At 42.4% G+C, this 26236-nt stretch overlaps 1 protein-coding gene across 4 annotated transcripts in view; it reads right to left on the bottom strand.

Moving 5' to 3' along the window:
- Positions 1-26236, bottom strand: part of PTPRK (protein tyrosine phosphatase receptor type K) — a 395839-nt gene that overhangs the window by 119221 nt on the left and 250382 nt on the right. For all 4 annotated transcript variants that reach the window (XM_040429122.1, XM_040429120.1, XM_040429123.1 and 1 more), the window contains exons 8-11: positions 12014-12316; positions 9764-9873; positions 9252-9453; positions 8147-8252 (exon numbers count right to left, since the gene is read on the bottom strand). In XM_040429122.1, coding sequence (XP_040285056.1) covers positions 8147-8252; positions 9252-9453; positions 9764-9873; positions 12014-12316 — 721 coding nt within the window. The remainder of the gene's footprint in view (positions 1-8146; positions 8253-9251; positions 9454-9763; positions 9874-12013; positions 12317-26236) is intronic.

Below are 26236 nucleotides of genomic sequence, written 5' to 3' on the forward strand. Positions count from 1 at the left end.
AGTCGTTATTAAATGACATTTTACAATATTCCAATAGTAGACATAAAAAACTGGGTTACTAAACCAATTGGCTTGACTTCTCTTGTACAAGCTTGTAAAGGGGTTCTCCGGGCTACTTATAAAAACAGTTCTTTCTAATGTCCTGTGGATGGAAGATTTATTTAGTATTTTCCCGCTCCTTCCTCCGCTGAGGCCGCCGTTTCCATAGTGCTCACACAGGCTGTGGGCACTTCCATCTAGGTCCCTGTTCAAACTATGCAGCTCAACAGCAAAAGAAGGGCACACATCTGGTCAGGACCCGGGCAGAAGAGCCTGCAGCCTGTGTGAGTGCAGTGGGGATGGTGACCGGTAAGTAACTAAACAATCTTCCTTCCACAGGGTATTAAAAAGAATAGTTTTTATAAATAGCCCTTTAAAGGGTTTCTACCACTTCGTTTTCACATAATTAGCTTTCAGACACTAGCGATCCTCTAGTGTCTGCTCTACCAAACAATCCTAATATAATAGCTTTTTGTGCAGCCGTTTCGCTAAAAAACGATCTTATATTGATATGCTAATGAGCCTCTAGGTGCTATGCGGGTGTCTTTCCAGCACCTAGAGGCTCGGTCTACCTTCACAAAATGCCGCCCAGCGCGTCCCTCCAGCCCGGCCATCTCCTCCGGTATGCGATCCTCCCTGTGAGCCAGCGGACGAATTCTCACGCATGCGCCGTGCGCGTCTGTCTTCGGCGCAGTTAATGTCTGACCGCTTTCTGCACAGACACCTCCACTGCGCCTGTTCCTCGGAGCACTATGACGTCATCGGCGCAGTGGAGATGTCTGAGCAGGGAGCGGTCAGACATTCACTGCGCATGCGCCGAATACAGATGCGCATGCGCGAGAACTCGTCCGCTGGCTCACAGGGAGGATCACATTCCGGAGGAGATGGGCGGGCTGGAGGGATGCGCTGGGCGGCATTTTGTGAAGGTAGACCGAGCCTCTAGGTGCTGAAAAGACGCCCGCATAGCACCTAGAGGCTCATTAGCATATCAATATAAGTTTGTTTTTTAGCGAAACAGCTGCACAAAAAGCTATTATTTTAGGATTGTTTGGTAGAGCAGACACTAGCGGATCGCTAGTGTCTGAAAGCTAATTATGTGAAAACGAAGTGGTAGAAACCCTTTAAATGACAAGGGTTTATTGGCTATTTAGGTACAATCAGAAATGTGCTACGTCCTGACACCATCGGACAGGGTACAGTTAAGGTTTCCATACACATTAGAAAGAGGTAGTTTGAAGACTGAACAGCAGTGAACCATGGTTTGGCAGACACGGCCATCCACATTATAGTCCATATTGGCCACTGTTCAAACTGCCAATACACGTTCTTTGAAACTAGGTGATAGACAAAATATATTTTTGGCAACCTTCTGTGAAAGAGATCTTTCCTCCACAAATGATCTTTCTTTGAATGAAAATTTCAAACATAGCCAAATTTTTGTCTGATAATAGTCAGCTAGAGGATGTACACTGCTCTCTGTTCAAAAATAGACGGAATCACTAATTAGTACTGAAAGCATCTATGTGCATGCATGGGGGGGGGGGTGTAAAATAGCTTGAAACTACAGAAAAGACAGTAAAAGCAAGACATTAAAGTTACACAACCTTGAATTTCTATTATTTCAACTGTGAAACTTTTTGAAAAGGTGGAATGTCTCTAATGTGAAACAATGCTAGCAACCAAAATCCCATAAGCCTCCTTTAATAAAGCCACTGTGACTCATTCTCATTTCCTGGAGATTCAATTAAACAAGCCCTAAACAAAACTAAGCCTACTATCCAAAAGGTAATTATCAACCGTTATAATCTATTAAATATCTGCCTCTATTTGTTCACAACTGCGAGCATGCTGAAAAGTATACAGCAAACATGCCCAACATGAAAGATCTGGCTCAGTTATCCTTCAAGGTTTTTTTGATTTTTATGTAGTTACTCAACGAGATCACATTCACATCTTGAGGATCCTGTCAGTATTTCGATGCAGATCCAGCTGCTACCATTTTGCTGCCAAGGCATGTGACCAGGGCATTCACAAGCTCAGGGATACTTCGGTGTGCAGCAATGAACATACTACAGATTTCTTTTTCTTTTAAAAATCCACAGTATGTTCAATTTGCAGGCAGATTCCACACTGAAAAGCTCCAGTGATTTAAAAGGGGTTTCCAACACATTCACCCTCTGCCTTTCCATTCCAGCTCCCTGGCTCCTTACAGCTATCTTCTAGTCCCAGGTCTGTAAACGTACAGAAGGGGTCACGTCCGACACTGTGGTCAATCACTGGCCTAAGTGGTGACGTGTCCCCAAGCAGCATATCACCCAGCAATGATGTGCCTTCTGGGGACACGTCACCAAACTGTAAGGACAAGTTCACACTAAAATCTCATATGAGCAAGCTGGACATGTTACACATTTTCCACCATCACAAGAGCCCTTTTATGCTCTATCCTCAAGACTAGAGAGCTCTACTGACAAACATCACACAATGGTTGCCTAAAATGCAGCATATACAGTGATTTTTTTTATATGGCTGTATACTCTAAATAAAAAATGTGTCAAATGGACACTTCAATCAGAAAGGGGTATTTTATTTATTTTTCTCTCAGTTAGGGCTTGTTCACACGGTCGTATTGTGGCCCGCATACGCGAGTGTGCACTCCGCATCACGGATGCGGACACATTGACTTGAATGGGTCAGCAATCACGGAGATGCGGAACGGAAGCACGGATCGGAACCCCACGGAAGCACTACGCCGTGCTTTCCGTGGTGTTTCTGTCCGCGCCTCCACACCACAAAAAAATAGAACTTACTCAAATTTTTTGCGGTGCGGACGGATCACGGACCAATTCAAGTTGAATGGGTCTCGATCCGTGTAAGGGCCCATTTTGACCACACCATTTTTGGGCCAAGTATTGAGAAAAAGCTTTCATAGGAATGTTAATTGAGCAGCCAAGGAACTGATGAATGAGCAAAAGTTTAGAGACTGTTTGTCATGAGGAAGAACAGGAATTAGAAATAATACCCAGAATACCCCCCTTGTTTTTTAGAAGGACAAAAAATTACTGACAATTCACATATAGTGTAGGTTGTTAATTCTGCAGTGTCCCACTACGTGATTGTGGGCACCGCAAACTTGTTTTATTATGTTTTATCATCATGTACAGTCCGGATCAAAAGTTTAAGACCACTTGAAAAATGGCAAAAAATCATATTTTACATTGTTGGATCTTAACAAGGTTCCAAGTAAAGCTTCAACATACAACAAGAAGAAATGAAAAAAAATTTTTTGGAGCATTTAATTAATTGAAAATAACGATTAAACTAAAACAGGCTGTTTTTCAGCTGATCAAAAGTTTAGGACCACATGCCTTTAAAAAGGCCAAATCTGTGCAAAGATGTGGATTCATTGTCATTTTCTGTCAGGTAGTCACACGTTGTGATGGCAACAGCAAAAACACTCTCCCTTTTTGAATGTGGTCAGGTTGTTGAACTACATAAGCAGGGTCTTTCACAGCGCGCCATGGTGGGACGCAGTAAGACAGTCATTTGGAATTTCTTAAATGATCCTAAGGGTTATGGAACAAAAAAGTCAAGTGGAAGACCCAAAAAAATTTCATCAGCACTGAGCCGGAGGATCCAATTGGCTGTCCGTCAAGACACTGGACGATCCTCGACCCAAATTAAGGCCCTTACTGGTGCTGACTGCAGCCCCATAACCATCAGACGGCATCTGAGATTAAAGGGCTTCAAAAACAAAAAAAAGTCTTCAAAGACCTAGTCTCCTTGAATAGAACTGCTCGTTTGGACTTTGCAAGAGAGCACCAAACATGGGACATTCAAAGGTGGAAGAAAGTTTTATTCTCGAATGAGAAAAAATTTAACCTTTATGGTCCTGATTGTTTCCAACGTTACTGGCATGACAAGCAGATCCCACCTGAGATGTTTTCTACGCGCCACAGTGGAGGGGGCGCCATAATGGTCTGGGGTGCTTTTTCCTTCAGTGGAACAATGGAGCTTCAGGAAGTGCAGGGGCGTCAAAAGGCCGCTGGCTATGTCCAGATGTTGCAGAGAGCATTCCTCATGACTGAGGGCCCTCGTCTGTGTGGTAACGACTGGGTTTTTCAACAGGTCAATGCTACAGTACACAATGACGCAGGACAAGGGACTTCTTCCAGGAGAACAACATCACTCTTTTGGCCCATCCTGCGTGTTCCCTTATCTAAATCCAATTGAGAACCTTTGGAGATGGATGGCAACGGAAGTTTCCAAAAATGGACAACAGTTCCAGACAGTAGATGGCCTTCGTGCGGCCGTCTTCACCACTTGGAGAAATGTTCCCACTCACCTTTTGGAAACGCTTGCATCAAGCATGCCGAAACAAATTTTGGAAGTGATAAACAATAACGGCGAAGCTACTCATTACTGAGTTCATGTTTGGAAGTCGGATTTCTGTTTTGGGGGGATTAGTTTTTTTTTTAGGTGTGGTCCTAAACTTTTGATCAGCTGAAAAACAGCCTGTTTCAGTTTATTCATTGTTTTCATTAAATTGAATGCTCAAAAAATGTTTTGTCTCACTCCCATTTCTTCTTGTTGCATGTTGAAGCTCTACTTGGAACCTTGTTAAGATCCAGCCATGCTAAATATGATTTTTTTGCCATTTTTCAAGTGGTCTTAAACTTTATCAGGACTGTATCATTCCTGTATGCTGTATTCTATCTCATGTCATATTCTCCCATGTCACTATGTGATTCTGCATGTAAGATCCTTAACACAGGCCTAGTTAGGGTGCACTACACTAGTTTCTCCACAAGATGGGGCAGTGTTACAGTGTATATATAGCTTAGCTCAGGCCCAGTTTAGGCAGGTTTAGACTAGTTTAGTCAGAGAGCAGCCATGAAGTAGCTGCTTGCTGGAGGGAGGCCTCCTGCCTCTCTGCTCTCTCCCTTTTGGCTCCACAGCCCAGGGTTAAAGCCACAAGATTCCACCCAGAGGTGAGAAGTCCAATTCTACAGCTCACTCTTCCGGGGTGACCAGTGTCCAGCTACTAAAGCAAGTATTCAAGGGGATTATTATATGTATTTCAAGTCAAAGGATAGCAGACGGCCATACTTAAGGGGTTCCCAGGCACCTTTGCAAGCAGGTGTAGGACACAGCTTCTGGCATCCACACCTTACAGTTTAAACCCTGAGGACAGATAGGCTATCTGTCAGAAAACACTGGAAAATAGAGGTTCAAGGACTCTGCAAACCACCTTATAGTCAGGTTAGGATTAGGCAAGAGTTTTCAACAGCCAAAGACTTTATACTTCAAAAGCCTAGTCTGAAGCAGTAGCTTTCCCATATATATAGGACTATGAGCCTGTTTCTTCTGAGGACTTACAGTCTCAAGTATACGGGGGTAGGGTAATGTATTTCATACATGGATGTACCAAAGACTGTTTATTCCTTGGATGTTACTGTTACCAGGAGCAACGTTCAGTAAAAGTTCTAAGTTAGATTGCACCATCCTTGTCTCAGTCTCCAATTCCTCAGTTAACACTACAGTAAATGGTTGTACCACCACAAAAGGTACTGGCGTCACGACTACAAGGGATCTTGCCATAGGCACATTAATACAGACCATCAAGGGCACCTCAAACCACCATCTGGCCTGTGTCCCTTACACCAGAGTGTGCCCCAGAGGATTCCTGTGCCGTTCTCCTCATCACTTATGCGAGCCTGCCCAGGGACGACATTACCGTGAGTAACCAGAACTGTATTTCCCTTGGCCCACCTAATGCTCACACCGTGACCTCACCTATAATTCCCCTATTTGGTCTGGCATACAGCAATTTTGTATGTGATTTTTTTTTAAATGGAAGTATCCCTTCAACCATACACTTCCAGTCAATATCCTTGCAATAATAGGCAATCTAGTGTGCTTAACACACTGTAAATATTCAATAAAACAAATCATCATTTAGAGAATGCTTAGCATTCAAGGCATCTCACAACCTGGCATTTACAGATTAAGCTCCTAGCTCAAGACTTTTTACACACATTTTCGTTAGCATTTCTCTTTGAAATATTATGGAGAGGCTCAAACCAAAAGATGACCATAATGACTGGCTGTGGGCTCTGCTTAGGGCTCCAATTTGCAGTTGTCATACTATTAGAGACAGAAAGAGCTGAAAGGCATCCCCACCTCCTGACCTTGCTGCAGCTTCCTCGCTATCTTGGCTTAGAGCTATACAGATCCAAACTCTAACTGACATCTTGTAATTCAAGCACAGATGGACAGAAATCTGTCCACTGTACTGAAATAGACTGCCTTGCATCTCTACCGCTGCCGAAGACGGGATCCTTGGAAAAAGTTTACAGCAGATGGTACTGTATGGAGATAACCTGCTTTGTCAACTACTCTACAAACACCACAACTTTTAGACCACGCCATGTATTTAGTTCGACACTGAATTTGTTAAAATGTAACAGAATAAACAAAAGGTGAAATTCTATAAAGTAATATAAATTGTATGCACTAAGACATCTATTTCATCTGACAACTGAATGCTTGCAGAACATCAAAAGGCTCCCATTTCGCTGAACTGTGTACAACAGTAGTTTGCACGCAAAGCCTAGGTGAAAAGAATGAGACAGGACATGCATGACCTCATCCCTACATGGAGTGTGCGCTTAGGTAGACAAGCAATTCTACACAGAAATGGCCGCACTATTCTGTCGGGAGTAAGTGAAAAGCACAGGGCCCCCTTTCAGCTGAGAATACAGCAACCTACGCTTTCCATTCTTCATGGAAAATAAGTCATTACTCACAGAGTGCCGCTTATTACCAAGTATTAACTCCGACAATATGCACTTTCCTTAGACAAGCAGTTGAGAAAACAAAGCCCAATAAATATAATTAAAGCCCGCACGACTGCCATTTTTGACTGTGTTTCCCCCATTACTTCCACTAAGTCATTTCAGCAATTTTACTGGCGCTGTCTGGTAAGCTATATAAGGAAGTCGACTTGTATAGGATAAGTCGAGTGCCTTTATAAAAAATGTGCTGAGATCCCTAAAACTAGCATGACAGTTGCACCAATCCCCAGCACTGAAAGTAATAGAACGGAACCAGATATGACTAGTGAAGCCCACAAACGCACACAACAAAGCAGCACCTTCTGTCTATGTATGAAGCACAAGTCTAACTCTGCTACATGCAGCTTCAAGCCGGAGGCATCAAAATTTAATAAATCGATGTAGCTCAGCTTCTTCAAACCACAGAGGATTAAAACGAGTCCCATAATTGACAGAGACAGCACAGACTTGTAAAGTTCCAGGAAACCTTGTCACGTCTACCATTACAGATTTCAGTAATGAGCCTTCTATTTAGCCACCAACTTTTAGCAGAGAGAGAGAGGGAGAGCCCTTCATCCAGTAGAAATCTGTCAAAAATAGCAGCCACAGAGGAAACTGGTAAGCTATATAAGGAAGATGAACACTGCAAGTAAATGGACTGTACTGAATAGATAACTGAACGTATACTATATTCACATAAACACATAGTAAACTAACAAGTTACATGCTTAAAGTGGCTCTTCTAGTTCCATAATGATGTTTTTATCTGCATTTATTTTTACATCATATACCAGTATTTCATATCAGTGCTTTCATTCACCCGTTCTTGGCATCACTGCATCTGGCAGGATGTTTACATTCAGGACTTCTGTTTTTATCAGCTTCCTCTAGGGTTTGCTAACCAAACCCAGCATGCTTTGTTCAGTAAGCTTTAAGAGGACTTGCTCAACTTGCACCACTGTTTACTCTGCAGTAATCACACCCCTACACCACCCCTCTCCATATTAATTAGGAGGGGCAAGCCCTTGGAAATCTTACAGAGCAAAGTATGCAGAAAGGAAGTGTTTCATGTAAACATCCTGCCCAGACGAAATAATGCAGGGAATAGGGGAAGGAAAGTGCTGAGGCACTTGGGGCACAAATATGCAGTCTGGTGGTTTAAATATAGGCAGGTGTTCATACAGGGATTTTGCTCCAAACCTGACAACCTAACAGACCTGTAGATTTTATACAGGAAAAATGAGAGCTTCCATAAACCGCGCACTGCGACATACCTGATTGGAGCACCTTTTGCCTGGGCTGGCTTAAGCAGAACAGTGATGGTGGTAGCGGTTTCATTGAGAGATGCATCAATACCTTCATAATCGGGTAACGTAGGAGCTGTGGAAAAATCAGAACTGTTAAAAATCAAGGGACAAATGTTCAATTCATCAGCGAAAAGCAAAAAAATTATATATAAGCACAGGAAAAAAATGAAAACATGACAAAGCGTTAAATGGGTGAGTTTCCTTAGTACAACCAAACATCCAACTCTTCACTTCAAAATTAGGCTCCATTCACACATCCGCAATTCCATTCCGCATTTTGCGGAACGGAATTGCGGACCCATTCATTTCTATGGGGCCGCACGACGTGCGGCCCCGATCCGGAATTGCGGACCCTCACTTCCGGGTCTGCAATTCCAATCCTGAAAACAATAGAACATGTCCTATTCTTGTCAGCAATAGCGGACAAGAATAGGCATATTCTATTAGTGCCGGCAATGTGCGGAACGTACATTGCTGCTGTCAGTGTTTTGCGGATCCGCAAAACACACACGGATGTGTGAATGGACCCTCAGAGAGGAAATTAGATTGATCTGCTTTGTCATAGTGTTCCCACAGAACACAAGACTTTGGATTCACTCTGCAGTCATGATCACAACATATGTAAGACTACACAGAAAGGAGCTTTGAGACAAGGTAGGTACAGCAGTTCAGTGGATTTAAAAACTATATTCCAGACAAATTCTTCCATGATTCTCTTTTAGATAAACCGTTCCCTATTCCGAATTGGTAAATTAGAGGCGGTGTCCCAGACCACAGCAGATTTCATGGAAAGAATAATGCTGCATTCGGCTCTATTCTTTCACTCAAAGCGATAGACCCTATAATAATTAGTGGGATCCGTGGGGGATCTATTGTAGCTTGGATATGGCACTACATCATGGCAGCCCTTATAAATGAAATGCTTGATGCAAATGCCCTCAGAGCCTTACATTTCTTACATTAGGTGGTAAGAAACCAATTGGGTCAGATGATTCAACTAACATAAAATAGTAAGCATTTTTATCAGTGCTCAGTACAGTGTATTTCTTAATTTGATTACGGTTCGTATTACCTGATATGTTGGTGGTAACATTAATGGCTATTGCCGGCCCAAATCCCTTTACTGTACTAGCCCTTATAAGAAACTGGTAGGTAGTGCCTGGGTGCAGCTGAGAGAATACATGGTGTGTGCTATTCCAAAGTTTGGTCACAGTCTGAGGTGGACCTGCCACAGGAACTGCAGGGTCAAATGACCGTATACTGTTGTATTTCACCTGTGAAAATAAAGAAAAATTTGGTAAAACATTGATTTCACACCCAAATATTTTCTCTATACAGTGGCCTTATAAAGGCTTTACAAGCTGTAATGCAAAGTCCTAACGATCGCTCTTGTAACTTATTAGTTGCACAGACGGTTCTGCATCTGTCCATTGGCTTCACTATCCTCATCACTACTGTGCCCTTCAAGATGGTCCACTAACCTCAAGCTGCTAGGTGCTTGCAAACCACAATCTGTATAACCTGACATGATTAATTACAGCTATTATTTTAAGACAATATTTCGGCAGATGTATGCAGTGGTACCTCATATTGAGTGATAATGCCATTTGGCTCTGTTGGTTCCTTCCAATTCAAGAAGATCTTGTCTTCAAATGGTGTGCCCTTCAAAGAACTGAACGGGACAAGTCCAGGTACTGGAGAAAGAAAAGAAAAAAAACAAAAACAAATGTACAATTTTTTATTCTTTTTCTGATAACTATACTACTGTTAGAATGAGTCATTTATACATGACATCTTATACTTTGTGCATATTCACCGCTTTTATTTTGGGCGCTCAGGGAATGCAATCAAAAGAGAGCAATTCAATAACCCACTAGGAAATCAGAAACAAAGCCAAGTTGTCAGGAGATACATGGAAAGTGCACAGAGATCTGATAAGGGTACTTCAAAATGTTGATGCAGAACCCAAGGGGGCGCAGAAACCTGAGGAGCTACAATTTCTATGCTGTATTGAGAGTCAGCAATCCTTACTTTGAAGAGATTGGACATACTACTATTTGCTGAGAGCACTTAGAGACTGCACTTACACATCAAGTACAGTGATCCTCAGCAACTACTACAGAAGTCAAAATGCTTCATATGATAAGCAATTCTTAAATGTAGCCTGCTTATTCCCATTCAGCTGGCTCCAAAAGGAACTTCAGGTTTCTTCTTTTGATTAAAGTAACAAGAAACTGACTAAGGCTTGTTTTATGACATTTTAAGAACGGTCTGCATTCTTGGTATGCATCGTCCAGAAGTCTACTATATTAAGGTATACATTATCATGCCTGTTACACAGTGAGAACCAGGCAACTGAGCACATTTAAAGAGGTTGGCCAATTCACAATGACATTCCTCAAAATGCTGTAAACAATCATGTATGAGCCATGCAGATATCATTGGCTTGGTACTGTCCCCCAGGTGTCACGGGGAAGGTCCCGGCTGCCTCAGTATTGGCTGAGTAAACATACTAATTGGGCATTCTCCATGTCCATGGGCTGCAAGATAGAGGTGGCTATGTGACTTGTTGCTGTTGACCGCTCCTTCCAACTGTTCCAGAGCCGAGCAGCAAAAGGACATACGACATCTGACGCATGTGCTGGTACAGGGATTCTGCTGTCTGTAATTACGCATGGGCCAGACACATTTACTTTCCATTTAGTGCCTGTGCAGAAGTACTGGTAGCCAGTAACAGCCTGTGGAAGCGCATATGTAAGGTTTTCTGCAGCCAATACCAGGGCACCTGGCCTACACTAAGACAGCTGGGGACAGTATAAAGTCATGTATGATTGTATGGAGCATGCATGACTGGTTATGGCATCGGAAAGGTCACTAAACTGGGCAATTATTTTAATTAAAACAAGAAACGACAAACAGACCACCTCAATATTGAAAATCTAGGCAAAAATCAGGGCATCAAAAAAAATGGTTCTCAATTGCATTAGCCTTTAAATTACTACACAGAGACATGGCTTCCAATTTGGTTAAAAGGTTGTTATATCTGAAGTTTGTCTTCCATGCATTACGTCTTGGAAATGAGAAAGACGACAGAAGGGACGAAAGAATTCCTGAACCACTGAGGACATGTGACAACATATTTTCCTTCAGACAGATGAGCTGTCAGCTGAATGTTCGGGTAAAGAGCAGAAAGGCATTGCCTTGTCCTTTCACTGTTTGACATGAGAGTGTAGAGCAGTAGGGGACGATGCACGTTGACAGGCTGTGCGTGTCATATGTTGACTAGATTTATCCCGCCATGGGCTCTTCTGTCTTGATGGGACACTATTGCCAATTTTCAGAGAGCAACACATAATGCACAACAACAAGCACAATCTACCATCTACCACATCTTCCACATTTTCTTATATTTCCTTGTTGTGACTCCCAATTACCGGTAATTGAGTACTATAAGAATTCCTCAAGTCTTCATTGTGCACACGGTGCTCAAGATAACTTTAAGCACATTCATTTGGGCTCCTCCAAAATAGAGTCAAAGCTTGTCTGACTGTGGAGCGGCTATCAAAGAGAACATAATGTGACAACTTATTTTAATGCGTGAATCTACTTAGGAGCTGAGGTCTCAGAAAATAAAGCACAACCTCAACCATCACATATTCTAGCACATTAGCCTGACATTTGACTTTTTAGAATAGGTCTGCGTTGTAAATGAAGTATTTCTAACTCTGCGTGAACTTAATCACGTTGACACCTAAATTCAGGCTTTTATATGAAAAAAATAAAAATAGAATAAACATGGTAATTTATCAGCGTATATTATAATTATATACTTACCATCTTCGTCTGTTTGGATAATGGTCTCTTCACTTTCCTTGCGACCCTCTGGATTAGTTAAGATCATTTTTAAGCTAACATTGGTATATGGTGGAAGATGGTCAACCACATGTTGAGGGGCTTTAGGATCCATGTCCAAGCAATCAGCTTTGTTCATTCCATGTCCTTTGTAGTAGTGATAGCAAATGGTGACATTAAAGGTATGACAGCGGGTAATATTATAGCCCAGAGACTCCCAATCAACAGCTATTCGTCTGGACTGAATTTCTGCAATCTTCAAGGTTTTCGGTGTTCGCATTGGTTCTAGAGAAATACAGAAAAAAATGTGAAGTGTGTAATGGACAATTATTTATCTAAAATGCTAGTACAGAAATGTCACATTTCCCATGGTAGACTCATACAGAGCCTTGTTTCTGTATATAGCTTATGGTGATCGTGTCTACTCTGGGCTTCTAGCAGTACCACACAGTGATCATTAAACCCCCCTCCCTCTGCTGACCCTGTCCACAGCTACGCCCCTAGTGTTCATTACACTACCCCATCCCCTTTGATTAACAAGTCCCTGTCTAATGGTGCCTGCTGCACTGTCATTGGTGGTCCAGTGTTAATAGGTTATATTGAGTCATTGGTGTCTAAGTTTTATAAAAAATAAATAAATCATGCATTCCCTAAGGAATACAAGATTTTAATAACGTGCTGTGGCTAATATGTACTCAGTCATTGGTGGCAGTGGAGTCTCTTCCGGGACTTTTTCGGAGAATACTTGACTTTTCATCTTGCTGGCAGCTGTACTCATCCACTTCCGGGTGGACTGAGGTTCTAATTAGCATGATCAGCCCTACCAGGTTTAATAGAGTTGATCCTGCTCACAGAGACTCTTTAAAGGGGACCTTTCGTGGGATTTACTTTTAATTTTTTTAAGTACCATACCTTCGTAAGTAGTCAACCTGCTGTACATGCTATTGCTTTTTTATCCCAACTATTTCTCCTCCGTTGTGCCGCTATGCCCCCCTGTGTGTTCTGGCTCCTGAAATGTTAATTAGTACCATAGCTTTAGTGAGGAGACCTCAGCTCTCCTCAGTGGGCGTCTTTTTCTCTGGTTGTAATGCTGTCTAATTACAGCGGACCACTCCACAGCCAGGGAGAAGACTAGCTGTTCTCAAGAGATTTGGTAAATCTCATGAGAACAGGCTAAGTAAGCGAGTACAGCGAGTACTAAACTCGCTTACATGGCGGCACAACGGAGGGGACTATTTAAGATGGGGGAAAAAAAGCCATAGCATCTGCAGAAGGCGGACTACGTACAAAGGTACTTGCTTCAAAACAAAAAAATCCCATGAAAGGTCTTCTTTAAGGTTGAACACCAATGGTGTTTCTTCTTATTCCCTACTGTTCTGAGATCTTCCCTGTGGGTTTTTAATCAATGTTTAAGATTCAACAACATTAAAGAGGAAATGTTAATTAATAGCATGATCCATTTTAATAGTGCTTGGAGCAGATGCATGGGGATGTGATGAGAAGACCATGCAGCTGTCGCTTTTAATTTTTTTTTCTTAAGAAGCAAATTAGCCGATACATCATACTGGAAAAGCATCAATATCCCCTGGATTGTGATGAATCCTCTCGCATGCCGATTCAGTCTGCTAATTGAACTAATTGCTTAGTTAAAAGGAGCAGTCTCAGGGATGACGCAGATTTTAATAGCCATTTATCGTTGCTCATTGCAGAGTTTGCTGCACAAAATTGACAAAAGCAATGGAGAGAAAGTATAAATGTTAACAGTTCTGCCTGTAATTCAATCTGTAAGTGGATGGCGTGATACTGTAAAATAAATGAGAGAAACCATTTCTACAACACACAAATAGGGCGTACATTGCTGTTTTCATCTCAATGGTTCCTGCTTGGATGAAGCCAGAATGGAATATTTTTCTTTCACTGGGACAAAATAATCAAGTGGACCAGGGAACTATAGAAGTAGTCCATCCACTTGAACGACAATCAAATTGTTGTTATCTTTTCAGCAATCTACAGAAAAAAATACAGCTTACAGGAGTAGAAAAAAAAAAGGGACTGCTTTTCCCCTAGTAAGTTACTATCCCAATGGCACTTTATTCTGGATAGGCCATCAGTATCTGACCGGTGGGGGTCTGACACCCGGGACCCTCAAGGATCGGCACTGGAACTCACAGTAGCACTGCAGCCTTCTTTCAGCTCACCAAGCACAGAACTGTACAGCGGCTACAGTATGCTTGGTATTGTCCTGCATGAAAGGACCTCCCCCCACGCTCCCCCGATCTAAAATACCGGATCTCAGATAGAAACGGCTAACACAGATGCCAAATGTGCATAAATAAGCATAAAGGATGCTTAAAATACAGATCCGTTTTTTCTTTATTTTTGTGCTCTTCGGACAGATCAGAAGAACGGAAAAATAAACGGTGATGTGAACCCATCCTCATCAGTTAAAAAAAAAAAAAAATTCTCAAAAAACAACTTTAAAAAGGACTTGTCACCACAACATGCAGTGCAATCTGCAGGCATCGGCTTGATACAGAGCAAGAGAAGATGAGCAGATTGATGTAGAGTTTAGTAAGAAAAGTAACACTTGTAATTTACAACTCTACTCATTCTATATTTAACGGATGAAAAAACACAGATGACATGCTGATGCTACAAGGACCGAAAAATTGAAAAATGTAACACAGTTGGAGACCATACCGATTCCTCATGGGTGGAAAAACATCTGTTTATAGCGGTCGTAACAGGACAGGTTTCACAATGCTCGTTTGAGTAACCCTTAATAGTAGAAGGGTCTGGTCTGATGTGGAAGGTCTCATGTCCAATTTACCATGATCAAATGTTTCAAGTCACAAGAATTTCATAGAGAAAGTCTTTACTCCTCAACTGAGGCCATAACTATTTTTGTCACTAAGGCTCAATTAGTTGATGCAATGGATTTCCACTCAGCTGGAAAACACAAGTATAACCAGTCAGACTCCCGAGGCTGCCATCAATCTCTTTGTTTCCCTGGTGGCATCATCACTCATGCAAGAATAACTTTCCCAATCTAACATAATTAAATTATTACACAACTGAAGTCAGCGGCCATGACCATAGGTATTATAACTGAAATCTGTACCAGTACTGGGAGAGCACTTAACCAGAGCGGGTCAAATAATTACTTGCTTTATACATTAGATGTCTTGAATACGACTGACAGTAAAAAGGTCTACATCTGGAAGTCTAAAAACAAAACAAAAAAACACAAGCTAAAGAATCCAGCTCTTTCCACAATGAAGAGGTTAGGGTCAACATTAAATTGTGCTACTACTAATAGACTATTTTGGGTATAGTGTTAAATGACAACGATTCCAACATTTACTAGACTGTAACATAAAAGAAACTACGGCTTTACAAGGATATGCTCTTGAAATAATGTCCCATAAGTGGAGTTTCTATCAGCAGGCAAAGTAATTTAATGAAATGTAGCGGTGATGAGCAGACATTCTGTGTTACCAAGCATCAATCTGTTTTATCTGCAACAGGCATAAATCAAATGAATAAATTAATTTTGTGAACCGTGCAATTTTAAGGGGTTGTCCCACCAGTAGAAATAAAATACCTGATGAAAAACACATTATTTTTACTATATCAGCACAAAAAACACTGATCTCCAGTGTAATCTTCACCCTTTTTATCTTCCTTACCCTCTGCAGCTCTGGTCGCTTCACTTTCTGTGAAGAGTGCATTGCAGTCAGCTCTTGCTAAGGCTAGTTTCACATTCCGGCAGACAATGCCAGGAATCGGCCAGACCATAAGCTGCAGCATGTGTCCGGCAGATTTTCCGCTGGAATCCCACCGGACTCCATTATACTTAATGGGGCCAGCAGACATTCCCTCTACATCCGGCAGTGCTGGATGCAGTGAATTCCGGCAGACTGTTCTCTGCCGGAACAGCCTACTGGAATTCACACTGGAGGTGTGAAACTAGCCGAACCTTTCCTCCATAGTTTCTGAAGCTATGTTCTCCTGTCTGCCTTCCAGACGCAGAAAATAGTCCTTCACAAACTGCCCCAGTGACCCCATTATTAAACGGCAATGAGGGGGGTTATTTTTTACCTTTATTGCCGGCACGGTTTAGAAAGATACATAGCTAGACATTTCTTTGAATTTGGAAGTAGGGATGGATGAATGAAAATTTACCGGGCCACTTCACAATGAAATCACTACACCAACACTGTGGGCATAAAAAAGACAGGGAACCTAGTAAGCATGTTAGGCTCTGTTCACATCATGTTTGTCCCACATTTAAAGGGTTTCTACTACCAGAAATACTGTTATGTAGCTGACTGATATAGCGATGCGCTAATGTCAGCACTACATAACAGTATGTTTCTAACATTAGTCCCTGCAACCGTTTTTGTAAAAGATGCACTTTTATAATATGCTAATGAGCCTCTAGGTGCTATGTGGGCGTAAAATCAGCACCCAGAGGCTCCGTCCACTCACCCATTATCCCGCCCAGGTCCCCTGTTCTGCCCGCCCCGCTCCTCTTGATTAACGCCACGGTCCACCGCATCATTGACGAAATCCCGCGCCTGCGCAGTTCACTTCTGTCTTCGGCGTAGGTGCAGTGAGTGAAGGCCGCTCTCCTGATGCCGGCTTCCTCACTGTGACGTAGTCGGCGCAGGCACAGTGAGGAATGTGGCACCAGGAGCGCATCATTCACTCACTGCGCCTGCGCCGAAGACAGAAGTGAACGGCGCAGGCGCGGCATTTTGTCAACGATGCGGTGGACCGTGGCATCAATCAAGAGGAGCGGGGCGGGCAGAACAGAGGACCTGGGCAGGATAATGGGTGAGTGGACGAAGCCTCTAGGTGCTGATTTTACGCCCACATAGCACCTAGAGGCTCATTAGCATATAATAAAAGTGCTTTTTTAACAAAAACGGCTGCAGGGACTAATGTTAGAAACATACTGTTATGTAGTGCTGACATTAGCGCATCGCTATATCAGTCAGCTACATAGCAGTATTTCTGGTGGTAGAAGCCCTTTAACATATAAATTGGGATGAAAAGATGAAAAGCATAGTACAGAACGCTTTTCGATTCCTGCAGAGTATAACATATAAGTTAAATGGATGGAATCAGTTGGAGGCATTCATTTAATGTATACAATGTGTAAGTATTAAATGGATTGTGTCACTTCAGTAATTGGCATTTATCATGTAGGGAAAGTTAATACAAGGTACTTCCTAATGTATTGTGATTGCCCATATTGCTTCCTTTGCTGGCTTGGTTCATTTTTTCATCACATTATAGACTACTCGTTTCCATGGTGATGACCACCCTGCAATCAAGCAGTGATGGTTGTGCCTGGACACTATAAGAAACCGCACTAGCCTGTGTGTGCTCCTACGGTCCCAACCACCAGAGAGGACAGCGCTTTTTCCTATAGTGTGCAAGCATGACCAGCACTGGCCTGGACACTATAGGAAACCGCACTAGCCTATGTGCGCTCCTACGGTCCCAACCACCAGAGAGGATGGCGCTTTTTCCTATAGTGTGCAAGCATGACCAGCACTGGCCTGGACACTATAGGAAACCGCACTAGCCTGTGTGTGCTCCTACGGTCCCAACCACCAGAGAGGATGGCGCTTTTTCCTATAGTGTGCAAGCATGACCAGCACTGGCCTGGACACTATAAGAAACCGCACTAGCCTATGTGTGCTCCTACGGTCCCAACCACCAGAGAGGACGGCGCTTTTTCCTATAGTGTGCAAGCATGACCAGCACTGGCCTGGACACTATAGGAAACAGCACTAGCCTATGTGCGCTCCTACGGTCCCAACCACCAGAGAGGATGGCGCATTTTCCTATAGGGTGCAAGCATGACCAGCACTGGCCTGGACACTATAAGAAACCGCACAAGCCTGTGTGTGCTCCTACGGTCCCAACCACCAGAGAGGACAGCGCTTTTTCCTATAGTGTGCAAGCATGACCAGCACTGGCCTGGACACTATAGGAAACCGCACTAGCCTATGTGTGCTCCTACGGTCCCAACCACCAGAGAGGACGGCGCTTTTTCCTATAGTGTGCAAGCATGACCAGCACTGGCCTGGACACTATAGGAAACAGCACTAGCCTATGTGCGCTCCTACGGTCCCAACCACCAGAGAGGATGGCGCATTTTCCTATAGGGTGCAAGCATGACCAGCACTGGCCTGGACACTATAAGAAACCGCACAAGCCTGTGTGTGCTCCTACGGTCCCAACCACCAGAGAGGACAGCGCTTTTTCCTATAGTGTGCAAGCATGACCAGCACTGGCCTGGACACTATAGGAAACCGCACTAGCCTGTGTGTGCTCCTACGGTCCCAACCACCAGAGAGGACGGCGCTTTTTCCTATAGTGTGCAAGCATGACCAGCACTGCTGGATTGCAGGGTGGTTGTAACCAGGGAAGCGCAAAGTGTATAATGTATGGAAAAATTAATCAAGCCAGCAAAGGAAGCAATATGGATAATCACAATACATTAGTAAATGGCTTATATTAACTTTCTCTACATGATAAATGCCTCTTGCTGAAGTGAGACAACCGCTTTAAACGTGAGATACAGACTTGATGTGAACACCGCCTCAGTCTACTCCTGAATGCAAGAGAAAGTGAACAAGAATTGTGTCCACAGGAGAAACAGCGGGGGCCCATAAAAAAGACAATATTTTTATGGCATTTATATTGCAATAATGCCTTATTTCAACACTTTTGTGGGATAACCCCTTACACAGGAAGCTTTTCACTTATGTGTAAGATTGCCACGATCAGTGTGGGGGGACCACTTAACACTGAAGGGAAGGGGAACAGTAAATGGGCCTGGAAACTAGGGAAGAAACAGGTCACTTCCTAAACAACCCTAATCCGGGCCCTAACTACCCATCATGAATAGACTTTGAAGGTAGGAATATTCATAAGCTGGATACCTAGGCCCTTATATCCCTATAAGGCCCTGGAATGAGGTTAGGACCAGAGACAACCTATTCCTCCCAAGATGGACGAATGGAAGTCTCTGTCTCAGGCCCAGATACAAACAGGGAATATAAAAAAAACACAATACAATAAGAAAAGACAAAACTTAGCTGAAAGTAGAAAACTGGCAACTCCAGAAACACCAAAGTACAACCGAAGAAAATCTATAAACTGCACCTCAAAGAGTGAGAATTGGCGACTTATGGGAAAGGTAAATTACCAACAAGCAACACCTGAAGCAAGGGGTGTGGCAGTCACCAAAACACAGACACAATAAGATCCACAGGGAACTTGTCAATTTAACCCACGAGTTGCCAGTCTCTCTGATCTCCTGGTACCTGCCATGGGTAACGTCCGTGACAAAGATAAAGGGATGAAACACATGAAATCGACAAAAAATAAAGTGGTCCAATAAGCAGTGCATTTCGGTAAATTGCAGCACTGCATTCGGCGATCAGGCTCATGATTATCTCCACTGTACGTTAAACATTCATCAGGACTTATATGCATTTATGTAAGCCTTAGCGAACGATTCTTATATGGCCTCAGTAGCTACTATTTAACAAGCCTGGGCTGCGCTTATTTTACCCTAACACGCTGATGCTAAACTGCACAACTGCATTTATAATGGACTTCATTAATGACTTGGCAAAAAGAGTATGCTTAGTTAAGCTGGAAACAAATGGCAGAAGTCTTTACTCGTATGTTAATTCCAATTTTAAATCAGCTTATGTTGGGTGTGATAACTGAGCCAGCCAAATGCTTATTAAGTGAATCACATCTTTAGGTTGTAAGAAACATATAAAAGCACATATTAATTCAATAGAGAACTATAATTTGCTTTTCATACAATTAGATGAAAGTTTACACTAGCTTGATAATACAAATGATGGACAACACAATCCCATAGATTTGGGACAGAAAAAGCCTGTCACCATGAAAATGTATTGCAATCTGCAACAGAAGGATCTGAGCAAATTAATATATACTGTGTTTTTGTGGGGAATGATTCAGTAAATGTAATTTATATTTTTAAATCTCAAAATGGTCCATTTGGTAATTTTCTGTGATTGTTGGCATCCTCTGTGTAAGGCTGAATTAACATGTCCGTGGAATACGGTCCGTGAGATTCCGGACTGGCATCCTGCTTAGTGCAATAGCGCATGCGCTTTGTGCTTCCTCCACAGTACAGTAATACACTCGTATGATCTATACGAATGTATTCCTGTACAGTGGAAGCATTAAGCGCACGGTGTCATAGCAACAAATGATGCCATGCGCTCCTGCACTAAGCAGGATGCCAGTCCGGTAGCTCACGGACCGTGTTCCACGGATGTGTGAATTCAGCCTAATGGTGGGTTTACACATCCCGATAGTCGGCCAGATTATTGAGGATATGAACATTCCTGCGTACAATCTGCCTGTCTAAAGGTGCAGACAATAAACAAGCGAAATGCTCGTTCATCGGGTGAAATGGATGTTTGTGCAGGCAAGTAAATCATAATTTTGGGGCAGCAGACCATGCTGTCTAAACAGCGATCTGCTGCCCAGAAACAATGCAGGTGTATGATCGCTCATTATAATAGTGCGGAGGCAATTGCTACATATAAACGTAGCTATTCACCCCCAATGAACGAGCAGCCAGTTGTCAGGAAGGAACGCTGCCTTCCCGGTAATCAGCTGCTCCTCTCCCTGTGTAGCCCCACCAGGCCTCAAGCACACGACCGTATTTTGTTTCCATGTCCGATCCGTTTTTTTTGCGGATAGGATGCGGACCCATTCATTTCAATGGGTCTGCAAAAAACGCGGACAGCACACTGTGTGCTGTCCGCAGTATGTCCGTTCCGTTGCCCGGCAAAAAATAGTGCAAGTCCTATTTTTTTCTAGTTTGCGGACAAGTATAGGCATTATTACAATGAATCTGCAAAAAAAAAAAAAGGATGCCATACGGAATGTCATGTTTTTTTGGCGGATCCGCAAAACACAGTCTACATGCACACGACCGTATAAGTGTGTATACACAGATAGTTGTCAGTCACTGATAAAACGGTCAACTGAGCTCTCAAAGAGCAGAGAATTAAATATATGAAATTAAAAGTTTTACTGAATCTTTTCCCACAAAATTATGTATCCATCTGCTCAGTTCCCTCTGTGCCTCTGTGCCTGCAGATTGCATTACATTTCATGGAGCCGGGTTGTCTTCACAAGAGCTTTTCCAGGATTTGGCCCTGTTTTAATTAAGCTTCCTGGCGTGTGCTACCTAATTAATTAATCCTACTCACCTGTATGTTCCCTGTTGCTCTGGTCAAACTCCCTAGCTCCGTTTGGCAATCTTCTGTTAGCAGGCTTGTTTACTTCTGGCCTTGGTACGGACAGACTGCTGCAGTCAATGACTGGCCTCAGTGGCAATGTGTCTTCAAGTGCCATATCACTACTTATTCATACATCTCTTGAGGATTGGTCACCACTGAGACTGGTAATTGGCTGCAGGGGTGTATTTGACCAGTCGGGAAATAAACAAGCCGGGGAATGGAAGATTACAAACACACTTGTACGGCAGGAAGCAGGTGAGTATACCAAACATCAGGCTTAATTAGAAAGAGAACAAACCCTGGAAATCTTATAGAAGTGGAAACAGCCACAACAAAGCAAAAATGATAGTGCTCTGTAGTAGTTTCAGCCAATAATAAAATTCAAATCTGCATTATTGTAGACATCTATTGTCTGCCACATACAATGCTGTCTTGACACCTTTTTCTGGGAGGTCATTATCACCTACTGACTCCAATTAGGATAACACCTTTGACCCCATGCTGGGTATAATGACCTCTGACCCCATGCTGGGAATAATTACCAGATGTTGATTCAGTTACATATTTATTCCCAGAGAATTCTTGTACAGTCACTCAGAATTGAGAAAGCTCGTTGGAAGAACGAGTGAAACGGTTTCAAGAAATCTACAGTAAGTCCAGTTGCCTTGATTTATTCTTTACAGATATATTATTGTAGAGACTTTAATTTGAAACCATAACCGATTTTGGAAAAAAATACATTTAAAAAAAAGGCAAGCCAGTAGAACATTTTGAGCAATTAAAGAAGCACTCCCACAATTTTTTTTATTCTCTGACCTGTTAGAAAGGGACATGATGCAAACTGCAGTCAAGGTAATCTTCTCAAAGTGACTGTATTTGTGAGTTATAATCAACCTTCTGATCCTCAGCTGTGTCAAGTGACCAACACAAATGACACTGGACAAGAAGTAGGTTACTTCTACTTCATTCCTATGAGATCAACATTGAGGCTCCCATAGGGATACATAGAGAAACCGACTTCCTGTCCACACCTAAGATGATCTGTTACTTGGAGAGTCAGATTGTTAGTCTGAAGGGAGGTTATAACTCACAAATGCAGTCACTGGTAAGATTAACTTCACTACAGTTTACATCATGTACCTTTCTAACGAGTCAGAGAATATAAATTTCTACAAGAGTGCAATTTTAAAGGGGTTGTCTCACCTCAGACATTAGGTGCATATAACTAGAATATACCCCAATATCTGATATGCACCTATCTTTAGAATAGAGTCTGGAAAGTGAAGGAGGGTCCACCGTGCCTGTACGGCCGCCCTCCATTCATTCTTATGGGAGTGCCAAAAATAGCTTAGCGCTGACCATCAGACCCACAGAATTGAACGTAGTGGTGGTCGCGCTTGTGCTGTGCACTTCCCATTCATTTCAATAGGTCTGCTGAAAATAGCCGAGTGTGTTGTTCGGCTATTTTCAGCACCCCCATAGGAATGAATGGTGCCCCCAATGTCTGAGCTGAAAAAACCCATTTAAGACATATACATCTAGAGTAATTCCCAATGTATCAGCCAAACATTGAACCCAAACAGGCTGTGTATAGAGCCTTTATCCAATATACGAGGCAAAGTGAGAAAATATCCGCACTTGGCGGCAGAATTTAAATTAACTTTCAGAAAAGACAAGTACAGTACATAATTTCTCGAAATAATCTCCCTAGTCACTGCTGTGCAGGTTGGAACATGTTTTATGTCAGTTAATTTGTGATTGTGGTGGAAGAAACAATGGCTGCCCCACTTGTGATTTGCATGAAAGAGCTGCATACATTTTTTGTGGTCTGAGGGTGTGTCTGGTAGCAATATTTAGAGAAAACTTTGTGCACACTATGGAGAAAGTGTTTTGTTGTGTATGAATGGATAGAGAAGTTCAAGGAAGGTTGCAGCCAAGTGTCAGCCATGAAGAAGGAGCAGGACACTCGTCTTCGACTGATGACAACCTTGAACGTGCATCTTAACTGATTCTGTCAGATAGGCGAGTGACAGTGGATTATGTGGAAAATCAGCCATGGCTCACCAGTGACGACAGAGGGGCATTTGTGGCTTGGCAGCTCAGACTAAAATATTTTTTAACGAAGGAATACAAAAGCTTGTTGAGAAGTTGACAAAAGGTGTCTTGAAAATCTGGGAGATTTATCTTGAAATATTACATATTTGAATTTGAAGGTTTATTGAAATAAATTCTACAGCCAGGGTGCGGATAATTTTTGACTCCCCCTCGTACTAGTATTGCAAAAATTCATGTAAAATGCCTGAAGGACCCTTGCCTTTATGATTTATAAAAGTAAAAATAAAAGTATGATTAATCTGGACGAATTCCAGAGACAATATTGTAAGTAATGAAGTTATAACGTCTATCCCTATTGCACATCCTATGTGTGAAATCAAAACCGGAAAAAAAACACAGATAAACGGATCCGTCACTAAATACATTGAAAGTCGATGCGTAATGGATCCGTCACCTTTGACTTACATTGCTTTTAGTGCTGGATGCGTTTTTTTCCGTTTTTATGACCGGACACAAAACAGCAGCTTGCAGCGGTTTTGTGTCTGGTCACAAAATGTAATGCTTCCAGAACGGAAGACATCCTGATGCATCCTGAGCGGATCTCTTTCCATTCAGAATGCATGAGGACTAAACGGAAATGGTTTTTTTTCCCGGTAATAAATAAAAACATTTTTGTTTTTTATTGTAACTACACCTCACTGCGATGGAGATAAATTAGTGAAAGCCTTTTAATATTACTCCTAAACAAGAATATATCTAATAATTTAAATTTACTAATGACAGACAACCATGCTGCCAATGTTGTTATTCCTTGGGGTCAGCGAAAATCCTAGCCTTCAACTTGGTAAGGCAAAACAATAGCTGAACGCAAGCTTCGCTTCTAGCACATCTTAATGATAAAACTTATTATCCAGCTGTCAGTTGTGGGAAAATCTGGAGAGATGTCCGAAAAGCTTTTGACATGAAGCTATTTCCAAAGATGTGAGTTCAACGAGAACTTTGCAGAATGACAATCTGTTTCTCTGGTGTCTTTCAGCAAAAGTTGAAGTGTAGATTGCAATGCCTGGCTCAATCTAACCAGTCTGTGAAAATGAGAGCATCAATTCCTTGACCTCTTGGGAAAGCACACTTGTCAGTATGAAATTGGATGCGATGACATCCCCCAGCATCCCAGATATTGCCAACCAATAAACCTTTGAATGCTGTATCGTTTTTTTTTTCTACATCACACAGTTAGCAACATGCACCTGTGATATCATCTACAAGGCTCCATGGATTTATGGCTCCTCTTATCACACATTTGTGATGGCCGTAATTTGGGTAGCCCATTGTTTGTTGGCAGAGCTGTTACAGCATACCAAAAACTGAATTCTTGGGCAGCCCTTCCAATTACAAAGTGGCTATTTTACAGGCTGGACAAAAATCCACAAAACTGGAAACCACAGAAAGTGTCTGCATGCAGATGAATCCCTCTGAATGGGGTATATATACAAAGGCGGGATTTTTCTAGTAACATAAGGGAGTTAAAAAAAATACTACCCAACCACATTAGTGCTAATATAGGGCTTGTCCGTTACATAACAGCTAATGGGTCTAAACAATAGCAACACATCATAGATTTATCAATAGGCATTTCTAATAGTGTCAGCAGTTACCCATATACAATATAGTGTCAGTCGTAATTGCAGCAGAACTCAACCATGATGCCCTCAAACCAGCCACAGTGATCATATGTTGTATTCTAAGAAGTCATATGCAAAAGGTCAATAAAAACGGTTTAATTGGAGATGAACATTCAAAAAGTAAACCTTGTGGCAGGAGTAGTGTCTACATACCGTTCGTGCTGACTTTAATTAGGTGTAAGATCTCAATAATTACTAGAGATCAGGTCGGGAAACTGATCGTGCGGCACTGGATCCGCCCACATTACCTACTAATACTGAATTTATCTGCAGAGTAAATGAAGTCCCTCACTTTGAGAAGGGAGTCTATCTGAAGAGAAAAGGTCTCTCTAAATTCACAGCCCTACAGGATAAGCGGTTCTTTGCTCGTGGTCACCCCCCTTCTTCCCATCCCAAGTGATTCCTCCTGTAGATTAGGGTCATCTCCATCAGGCCTCATGCACACGGCCATTGCCCGGCCGTGGCCCACAAACAGTGGATCCGCAATATGCGGGCACCGGCTGTGTGCTCCCCGCATCACGGATGCGGACCCATTCACTTGAATGGGTCCACAATCCGAGGTTGCGGTGCGGAACAGAGGCACGGAACCCCATGGAAGCACTACGGAGTGATTCCATGGTGTTTCTGTCCGTGCCTCCGCACCGCAAAATAGAACATGTTTTATTTTTTTGCGGTGCAGACACATTACGGACCCATTCAAGTTGATTGCGGTCCTCAATGCACGGAACGGCCGCACAACGTATGCAAATACAAGTCGCCAGTCAGGAGTGTAGTGCTAAAATTGGGTGAAACGATCTGGCGGGGTATGGTCCGTTTTTGAGCAAATTTCTGTATGCACTGTAATAAAAGGATGCATCCCGGAGGGATGTAGGTGCAATCTCCTGTTAACCATCTCTCCGCTTGAGGGGTATAACTGTACAATGTTTTATACTTCTTTCTTTGTTACTATATACTATAGGATGTTGTTTATCCCTATTGTTTGTACTTTATTGAAAACTTTCAACAAAAACTAATTAGAAAAAAAATTTAGAAATCAACTTCCGCATTACGCTAGTGGCCTAAGAATTGGAGTATCCACTATGTACCTACAAAACCCAAAAGTGCATTAAGTACAATGCAAAGTTCTACTTTCCAATTTGCAGCAAAGA

This window comes from Bufo bufo, chromosome 4 (genome assembly GCF_905171765.1).
Source record: "Bufo bufo chromosome 4, aBufBuf1.1, whole genome shotgun sequence".
Taxonomy (NCBI): Eukaryota; Metazoa; Chordata; class Amphibia; order Anura; family Bufonidae; genus Bufo; species Bufo bufo.